The sequence below is a fragment of the Tigriopus californicus genome, chromosome 1, assembly GCF_007210705.1.
Source record: "Tigriopus californicus strain San Diego chromosome 1, Tcal_SD_v2.1, whole genome shotgun sequence".
In the NCBI taxonomy this organism is placed as follows: domain Eukaryota; kingdom Metazoa; phylum Arthropoda; class Copepoda; order Harpacticoida; family Harpacticidae; genus Tigriopus; species Tigriopus californicus.
The window spans coordinates 8,461,841-8,472,321 of NC_081440.1; the positions used below are offsets into that span (position 1 = coordinate 8,461,841).

The 10,481-nt window shown below is 46.0% G+C and overlaps 1 protein-coding gene across 2 annotated transcripts in view; it reads left to right on the plus strand.

The window, feature by feature from the left end:
• LOC131892948 (uncharacterized) overlaps positions 1–6,514 on the plus strand; it is a 14,978-nt gene extending 8,464 nt beyond the window's left edge. The window contains exons 11-14 of one of the 2 annotated variants that reach the window (XM_059242825.1): positions 1–109; positions 310–776; positions 1,314–1,563; positions 5,608–6,514. In XM_059242825.1, coding sequence (XP_059098808.1) covers positions 1–109; positions 310–776; positions 1,314–1,563; positions 5,608–5,760 — 979 coding nt within the window. In that variant the 3' untranslated portion in view covers positions 5,761–6,514. The remainder of the gene's footprint in view (positions 110–309; positions 777–1,313; positions 1,564–5,607) is intronic. The other variant, XM_059242833.1, reaches the window with a different exon arrangement.
• The last annotated feature ends 3,967 nt before the right edge of the window (positions 6,515–10,481 follow it).

Genomic DNA, 10,481 nt, shown 5'->3' on the forward strand with positions numbered 1-10,481 from the left:
CGAGCTATCGCTTTTCAACTTGAGAGCCAACAACTTTTTGGACGTGTTCACTCAACGTATTCACGAGGGAACTTTCAAGTTCCTGGCCGTCACCACAGCTGCCACTCTGGTAACAATACATCATATCAATAATACTCGTTGGCTCTATGTCTCTTTGTACACATGTACACTGTACTTGATACAAGATGAAGTCCAATCTTTTGTTGATTGTGATCCCAAGCGATCACTGTCTTGGGCCTTTGGACCTCTGGACCCTGGTCGTGAACCACGTCCTGGTCTACGTTTGATGTGAAGTTGTCTTTGTCGTAGAGCCACCGCTTGAAGGAATTTGGCGTGTGGATCCGAAAGGAAACCTCTCTCTTTGAAAAGTTGTGTTTGCTCATGGGTGATGATCCTGATTTTCGAGCCTCCTTAGTGGCCTTGGGCATTGGGGAAATGGCAAACAAGGAACAACATCCTGGCCACCGAAGAACCCAAAGGCCCTTAATTGGAGCCCTGGGTTCGCTCAAAGTTTGTCAAGCTTTTTTCCGCCCTCGCCCAGCGGCGCAGAGTGATTTGGCTCGCAACGTGGCGCAACGCTGGCCAACCGAGCCCGCCACTCCCACAGCCACTCCCATAGGCACTCGAACAGCCACGGGCGATCTCACCATCGTCATCGTGGAGCCGGCTGATGGATGTGTGGAGCAAGAGTTCTCGTGTCATCGAATCATACTCGCTGCTCGTTGCCCCTACTTTCAACGTGCTCTCACATCGGGAATGAAGGAACAAATTGAAGGGTAAGTGCCTACGTGCGCTGGGTGGCCAAAGTCTGCTTATTCCAAGAACTTGTTGCTATTGGAAGAAATCATGGATTAGATCACGCTGCTGCATTTCCGTTCTGGACATATACAGTAGTAGCTGTAGCATCTCAAGATTAGAGCCTGTACTCTTGATGAATTCATAGTTGGTTTTGAATGGCACAGTGCGTGTTCTCATCCGCCTTCGCTCATGTCAATGCAATTACCTTTCTCTTGGATGAGTGTCAGCCAATGAAAGGCGCCTTCCTATCGCATCAAATGAGATCGAGAGAAAGGATGATATTGTTTCCCATCGTTTAATCATCGTACCACTTGCAATGGGAGCTTGAGCAATCCTTGAATTGAAAGTCTCGTGGGCGTTGCACTTCTCATTCAGAATGTGGTTGAGTGCTCTCAGGTGTACTGTAATCTCATGTAGAACTAAGCTTGCATGTACGAGTATGTGCAATGTGTACTTATGTTTAGGACGTACCGTACCGTACACTTGTGCATTGTGTTGCTCTCCTTTCGTTCTAGTCGGATCCAATTGCGTGATGTGTCTGGAGGCGTCTTCAAGATGTTTTTGCAATACCTCTATTCGGGAATTACCCCCATGTTCCCCGAAGCGGACATCGAAACCATCATTGAACTCCTCAAGCTATCAGATCGTTTGGAAATGGAAGCATTAAGATGCGAATGTGAGCGGGAACTTTCAAGACGTCTCCACACACAAAATGCTCTGAGCCTGTACGTGATCGCCCACGATTTCAATGCTTCAAACTTGAAGGTAAAAGAAAGTTTCCTTTCAATTACCAAAGCCTTCTTATCCTTTGGTCCAATGCTACGCGCCTCGAAGAAAAATCACATTCAGAAGATTTAGCCCGCTCTCCATGTTGTCTCTAAATCCCCTCCCCCCGCCCCCCTCCCACAATGTACGGATGCATTCATTGTTCATCGTGGTTCAAATTGTGTATCTTGTCACCGTGAGAGAGAGAAAGAGCAAGAGAAGGAGAAAATGACCAAAACTGCATCTGCTATATTATTCCTAGTTCCCCTTCACTGCCCTTCTTTCCTGTTTAGGGTTCCAAGTTTGTTTTGAAGACTGGTCTCTTTCTCCTCTGCCAACTTTGTTTTGAGGAAACTTTTGAAAAATGGTAGTAGGTATGGAGATCGTCGGTAGGTGGCAATGGCGTTCGTTTGGTAGACGTGATTCAGCGAGTATGTGCATTTGACTTTGCCACTCTACAATATTCTCTTGTTGGTACTTGTGGAGTTCGGAAGAACGTCGGAGAGGCATGTTTATTCATTCACCATAGGAAATTCATATCCGACCCGATAGTTGGTTGTATTGGACACCATTTAATTCATTGAAGCGAGAGAAATCTGTGGCGCTGGTTGGGCCTTTGGTCGGCTCATTTCTTGAGACCAATGGCGGGGAAATGAAGGAGCTCCTCCTTCGCCTGTCCGTTTCTCTGTCCTTTTCTCTGTCCGTTTCTCTGTCTATCGACTGTTAAGGCCAATGTGAATGAATGGGCTCGCTGTGGGCCACTCTTTTCTTAATTGGACCGCTCCGAGATTCCAGATTTGAAATTCCCAATTCCCAATGCGGGGATCGTGTCATTGTGGCTGCCTTTTTTGTTGAATTTAGTATTGGCCCAATGGGGCGGGGAGGTCGGCGAGAGCCCTGGAGAGCCCTGGAAAGTATGATGAAGCTCATTTGAGGACGTACACAATGTTGCATATTGGTTTATTCCAGGAATTTGGTGGTCCCCGTCTTGGCTAGTTATGAACACAGTCTCTTGAGGCCATTACTCCAAACTACCAACTTTGTCTCAAATTTGGTCTTTTTTATACAATATGAGCATTATAGTACGTAGAGCTTCCAATTGAAGTTTTTCCCCGGAGTTCGAATTTTTATCAAAGAGAAACATTTGCCCTGTAACTCGGAAAAACATAAACGTACATTGGCCGCACGTGGAAGGGGATACCAGCATCACGAAGGACCATGGAAGGATCTTACGTTTACCTTCGATTGGCTATTGGGCTATTACCGCTCATTGGGAGACGATCACTCAAGGATGAAGCCTGGCCTGGCAAAACCTTTCGCGCTGAGGATGTTCCTCTTTTTGCATCCCTTTATGAGAGTAATCCGTCGAAGGCTGTTCTGGGTTGCTAGTTCCGTTAGTGGGCATTCTGAGCATAATGGAGTTTGGGGAGTCCATATTGTCCCTCAAGCACTTTGTTGGCCAGATTCAGGAGTTGACGCAAATGGAACCAAGTGAGGACGAACGAACGAACGAACGAACGAACGAACGAACGAACGAACGAACGAACGAACCCCTAGGATGTCGGGGAGACACGTCACTTTTGATTCGTCGTCCACTCGCGTTCTCGTTGTTTCCTTCATACGGACGGTCCTACGTACGTAAGATGTGATGCACTTGTTGTTGTGTGGGTCGTACAGTGGTCGTTGACAGTAAGTGCAACCCAACCCAACCCAACCCAACCCGAGACTTTCAAAGACGCCTTACTCTCTTAATTCATTAATGCCTGATTCAATCGACTCTGATTTAGAGGCCGACTGATAGTTGGCTTTCTTTTTGCCCTCATGCTCATGATGCAATCTTTCAAATGGGTTGCTGGTTGGCCTGGTCCCTGGTCTAGGCCAATGGTTGCATGGATGGATGTATATATAGAGCAAGAACGAGAACGCCCGCACCAATTTAGAGTTTTCCCCAATGGAAACGATTTATCAGCGTTCTTTGCTTTTTCAAAACGTCCAAGTAAACTTTCTTGGTCCTCAAGAAGCTAGCCAACTAGCCAGGCAGCCAGCTAGCTCGCTCGCTAGCTCGCTCGCCAACCAACCAGATCCCAGACCTCAGTCCAACAGTACAGAGAAGAGCCTCAGTCATCTCAGTCTTGGGGAGGGAGAGGTGAGCCGTATTTTTCGGAAAGCAAACCTCGGAAAGGTAGGAGGGTTCCGAAGTAGAGCGGTAAAAGTAGTAGCAATACGTACGTCGAGGACGACAACGACGGCAAAGAAGAATGCTATAAAATCAGAGAAAAAGGAGAACCGGATTTTGGTCATTAGGAAGGAACAGCATCGCCGAGATCTCGAGGCTTCTTAGCGAGGAAGATGAGGAAAGGAACCCATTCATGTACTGTAATTTATTGCACTCATTCGTTGGCTTGGAATTTGGGGATTTGAGGCAAATTTTCGCCAGTGTTGTTGGCCTCTCTCGCTTCAAAAGATGGGTTAACTTTCTTTGCATTCCGTTACGAATTCGATCAGGTTTACACTTTCGTAGATGTAGAGCATCCAGTCTCGCTCGAGCCAGAATCCAGCATCCAGGATCTGATATCAGAAACCTTTTTTGCCAAAGATCTTTTTCCTTGCTCTTGGCCGGCCTCGGAAGTTTGGGTGAGCAATCAGATGAAGGCAACATTTAGAGCCAATGATTCCAAATTGCCTTGGACTCGACGATGATGCTGGCGATGAGCTAATTTTCCCCTACCTCTGCACACAAATCTTCATGTCCAATGACCTCTTATCAGGAAGGGGCAATTTTATGGCAAAGATTCACTGAAAATGACAGGGTGTTCAAGGAGTCCTGAGCCAATCATGAGCAGATATTCTCGAAGCTGGTATTCTTCTCCCCTCGAAGGATAATTTTTCCCTGTCTTAATCAGTGAGCTGATTAGATCTAACGGTTTGATTGGAATGTTTCATTCAGATTGATCCAAGCTGGGGGTCCCCAAATCGGTTCTCGAGAAGAAGCGGCAAACAAGCCACGAAAATGAGAGCTCTAGTGTGTCGATTTATTGGGGCCATGATCAAAGTCCACTTGATCGGGAAAGGATCCACCAGCCAGCCAGCCAGCCAGCCAGCCAGCCAACCAATTTTTGAGACTAATCAGGGATTCCTTCAGACGAAAAAATTCCTACTAAAAAGCTTGCAATGGGTTGGCCCTTAGCACTGTCCAGTTTTGGCGAATAGCTCATGTCAAGGATTCATCCATACTATTTTCTATTGGATAGCTTATCTTGGGACAGGGTGCTGTCACCAGTCGCGTTTATCAAGGGCCCTGATTAGGGAAATTCAATTGAGATAAGTAAAAAATATATAGTATTTGGGACACGCAATCAATGAGTTTATTGGTTTTATTAATTCCCTGGATAGTTCTCCACTTTCATGGCTTGACTCAGTCTACAAACCTTGCATCTGCTTTGGGTGGTCGATCTGGAATTATTTGCCTCTGAGTTACAGAATCTTAAGTTCACTTTGATTTGGCTTGAACTGAGAGAAAAAATCTCGCGTTCTCCTCTGGTCAAATTTATCATCCCTGGGGCAAGGCGTTTGTTCCATCTTCTTGTCATTAATCATCGTCTCCGATCAGAGGTTCGTGCTACCAGTCAGCCAACCAACGAGAAGGTGAGTAAGTATTTGAGTGAGTGAGTGAATGAGTGAACTAGTGAGCAATGAGTCGATTCGACAGAGATGAAAGAAACTGGCACATACCGTACTGTAAGTGGCAAGTTAAGCTCGACTAGGGATCCGTAGACAGAGATGGTTAATAGAAGCTCCACCAGCTCCTGGTCCATTCCTGTGCTTCTTTGCGTGAAGGGCGTTCCATTGAGAGCCATGCGGTGATACCAAACTTGAAGGACGGGCGGACGGAGTTGTGCTTGCTTGCTGGCTGTCTGGCTTGCTTGGTTGCTTTGCGTGTGTGCGTGCGTGCCTACGTGCCTGTCTGCCTCAGGGACCATCAAAGCGTCTCATTTTCATGATGAATTATCAACATGATGGGATCGTTTATTCTCTTTATTTCAGGACCAATGCTCTCGAATCCTCTCCAATGGAAGAAACCCACAGAGCTGGGATGATTGGGTGGACTTGGACCCAACGTTGAAAATGGAGCTCGAGTCCATGTGGCAGCCACCCCTCCTCCCCCTCTATTCTGACGCATTAGGAGCCAAAAAATGATGATTTCATTCTCAGAGGATGACACCATGCCATCCGTCCTCGCTGATCAAGTAAAGCCGTCTGTCTCCCTAGTTCTGAAGGACCAACCTTATATCTGTCTCCCCTTCTTGAATGTGCCTCGTACTTGGCAGGTACATCAAGATCCTCTTAGTTTACCTCCTCCACCTTCTCCCTTCGGCTCCTCCGGCTCCTCCTATTCCACATGTTCTTCCTGTTCCTCCAGCGGTTCCTTGGAGAGAAAGAGTCCCTTCTCTCGTTTTTGCCTACCCAACCATCATCCCATCCGAGTGGGCGTCAGTTTGAAAGGGGAGACTTGACAGATTCACAAAGGAAATAATACCTTGGACTACCCATGGGAGAAGGGCTGGTAGTACAGCTCTTTCTTTGAAGAAATATTACCGAGTATTTTGCCTAAACATGGTCCTCGTCTCCTTCGTCTTATCTTTTGAATAATATCCAGGGACCTGGGAAACTGACTCATTGGGAATTGGTTGTCACATTTTCACCCGACAAGAAAGAATGTTCGTTGCCACTAGGATATTTTACAGGATAATACCAAATGAGCATATTCGACTGACCCCATCAGGATTTGGACAGAATCTGCCCTAGGATCATCATGTTCCAAGTATGATGATACTGATGATGATTGGCAGGTGTCATCCCACGTGGATCAATCTCATATCAGAGTGAATGTCAATCATTTGGATATTACAAAGTTCTTTAACAAGACAAAATAAAGATCTTTTTTGTTTTATTCACGTCCTTTAATAGGTCTATGTAGACGGGTAAAAAGCAAAAAGGGGAGATGGTTGTAGCGCAATTGGTTTAGTGGATTACATCGCCTTGAATGGCGGACCTTGACGGCTGATCTCCAACCCAAACTGGGACATCCGAATATATATTGAAAACCCCTGTCAAAATTTAATCCAATGAGATTCGAACTCGCAATAAAAAGATTTTTTTTTTAAAGCAAAAACGTTCCTTAATGAAAGACACTATCTTGAATGAGGTCTTGTTCTCCCGACCAATCGAGTTGAATTAGTATTGTGTTCAGCCTACGACCTGTCCGTTTTATTCGGTTCTCATTGATGAGAGCCACAGGAAGAGGTAGCAGAAGTAACAGCACAAGCAGTACCATGGAAATAGGATCATAAATTTCAACACGCATCATTTTCCCAAATAATTTGACCACCCCCTCTAGAGCATAGGTTTACCACATTTTCATTAGATTGGCGCACTGCACCGCACCCACATGCCCCCTTGTTTATGAGCGCTTTTGGCGCTGTTATTTTTAATTTACTTGCCCTCCCCGGATGACCATAAATAAGAGCCTGAAATTTCCACGGTGTTTCAGTCAGTCCTCGCAAAGAGTAGTAGGTAAAGTTATGTGTCAGGGCATAACTCTTTGCTTGATTCAAAGGTCACAAGAACACGAGCTGAAAAGCCTTTGATTGGGCAATTTTTCGCCTTGAGGAATCATCAAAGCACTTTCTTGCCCATTTCTAATTCCAAAAAGTATATACCAAAGCTCTATATGATGCCAAAATGTGTCCCATCAAAAGTCATTTAGAACGATGAACGTTCGTGACTTGATCTTGTCCTTTTCAAGGCGGGGAAATCTACGTACTACTGTATGTACGAGTATAAGAGGCTGAAGGGAGATCTTTCGATCAAAACGTTCATTTAGCATAAGGATTGATCTATAATGCATCCGTTTGAGTTCCCTAGATTATTTGACAGCCCAGTTATGAGCATTTTTAAACACGGTATAATATGGGGACAATATCTTCAAAAAGGTGGACTTCTCACTGCCTTAGCTCACTGCTCATTGCCAAACTCATCAGTCATCACACACAACCTTTCTGGATTGAGGCAAATGTTTGAATGAGCTCAGTATCGGATTGGATCGGATTGCATTTGGATTCGGATCGAACTGAGCAGCTATACCACATAACCAGGCAATCCTGACCTCAAAAGAAAACAACGTACTGCTAATATCCAAGCTAAAAGGGACCCATCAACCCGTATGGAAGGTGAAATGAGCATTCGGCATTCAGAATTCAGGAATACCCACTCGTAAGCAGCTGGTATCTCATTTGAATTCTTTCTAATTCATTGCTTCCTATTTCCTGTTCAAATACCCTTGGAAATTTGAGGACAGCTGTTCTGTCAAGGTGCTCAGGCAGTACTGCAGGTTTGAAAAGAAAAAAACGAACGTAGGATCCAATGGTTAGCAAATGATACGGCTATTGTGCAAAGAGATATATTAATGGTACTAAATATTCAGGCTTCGGCTACTGTTCACCGCTAGCCCAACTTGTTGTTGATATTGACATTTTATATGCGCCATTGTACCATACTGATAACATAACAACTCAATCGACTTAATGTGTCAAGCCAGGAGCCCTAGACAAGCAGCCGTCAATTGTTTGGTACATACACATTGGTACACATCAAATACGATATGTTATGGTCGTCGCGTGTTGTTGTATTCTCCTTCGCCGGTCGTGAATATGCATTTATGGCCAACTAACTCACTCTGCTGTATCTAGGATGAACGTACAATACTACTCCAGACTCCAGAGAGAGAGACGAAAAAGAAAAGAAAAGACCCTGCTCACACTCAAAGCAAAATGACGCTATGTAGCCTCCCCCCCCCCTTTCTCCCCGGGTAAGTGTTTCATCACAGATGGATGATAGTTAAAAGGCCACGGGAACTATGGGGAGTGAGTCGCACCACTTGAACTCGCCATATTTCTTGCACTTAGCGAAGATAAAACGGCGCATCAACTAATGTTTCCCCTGAAAAATCCTTGGCCATTAGAGTGACATCCTCGATTCCCTCCTCCTCCGCGGCATCTCTGGTAAAGCGTACACTGTGTAGAGCAGAGCGACCAACGAACTCGCTCGCACCTTGAAGATGATGAAGGAAAAAGAAGGTCTCTCTCTCTCTCTCTCATCACCCGGAAGGGAGACCTCGGGTTGGCCCCTCAGTTGTTGTCGCTCGATTCAACGAGGCTGATCCCCTTCTCCATTTCACCATCGTGTTTTTACCTTGTGCGAGTGAGTGGGCTGTCATCACACTCCTTGGCCTCAATCCACACGGTGGTCACTCGTCGGAAACGTTTGAGACTTTTCCTTCCTAGCAATGGCTCATTCATTCATACACTCTTTTCGGAGACCACAACTTTCAGGATACGGACCTTAGTAATGGTGGCTTTATGGCTTCATTTGGTTTAATTGAGTCTTTGGGTGTGGTGATAAATTCCCTTTAGTATCATCTAACTTGTAAATTACGGTTGTTCAAGTTTGGAAAGGTGAAGAGCAGCAGAGCTTGCGGAAAGTCAAATTCCCCGTCCCTAATGACTGACTTAATCCCTTAATAATGTTACTCGATGAAAAAATGCTTGTCTCAAAATCACTTGAAAGAAAACCAAGACTGAACGAAAATAGCTTGAATGACATGGTTGTTCCCTGGATCCACCGTGTTGAACTTGGGTTCTACTGAATTGGGCTCACTTAGTAGGCATTTCCACGCAGCTCTGTGGGGATGCTGGAAAGCAATCTCGTCTCTCTTCCTGGCTAGCTTGGTTGGCGGTGCTTTGCCGGCTCTTTCGCTCTCCCGCTCTTTCGCTCTCTCGCACTTTCTCTCACGTTGGCCCCGTTCTTGTCGGTTGTCGGTCGGAATTGTCCTTCGTGCGTGAAAGGAGGATGCATCAGAGCTCAAAAGAATGGGCAAAAGCAGCCACCAGAGTCTTTTTCAAGGCCCCATATAACCACTGGTTGGGTGAGAGCTCCCTCCAACTGGGAGACACTACTTCTTAGCCAAGTGGGGCGGCCTTTAACTATTCTATGATTTGAAGGGTATGGCACTCATCCATCCCCCAAAGGAGAAGGAGGTGGGCGACACGGGGCTGGAGAGCTGGAGGGAATGAGAGAGTGAGTGAGTGTATATGTGTGTGTGTGTGCGTGTGTGTGAGAGAGGGAAGTAATACGTAGGCCCGGATTTAAACCAAACCTCCAACGGGTGAACCGAGGGAAAAATAGCGAACGGCCGGGATTGGAGCAGGTTCCGATGAGGTTGTCGTTGCCACTTGTACACACTACGAGCACAACATATTTGGACGGCATCATTCACCACCCGAGTTGTGTCTTGCATGGTCGGCTATCCATTCTAGTACTATTTACGTGGGAGCTACGACGAAAGCACTGCCTAGGCCCTCGTAGACCTTTAGGAATAGTAGATACCTTGATAATACTCCTTTTACTGCTATGATTCATAGGATCTTCCGTTGATTCGAGCTGTGATTGCTTGCCTGCTTGGTCCAAGTTCAAACCCAAATCTGGGCGAGTGTGTGCAAGAACATCCCAGGCTCGCCAGACCAATGGGGAATGCGTGGAGAATGGCCAATCTACGTTCATGCCTAAATGATGATAGTCTTGACTAAGGTTTTGTAACTTTTACGTTTTACCCTGCAATGGCATTGAGAACTCTGCACAACATATACAAGTGCAGTAGTTGTGTGTGAGTGAGTGTGTGTGTGTGGGGGGGGAGGGAAACTTGAGTAGGTAGGCCAGAATGGCACTATGATCATGGGAGCGGGGAAAAAGCGAAAGGGAGATTGANCACTCATCCATCCCCCAAAGGAGAAGGAGGTGGGCGACACGGGGCTGGAGAGCTGGAGGGAATGAGAGAGTGAGTGAGTGTATATGTGTGTGTG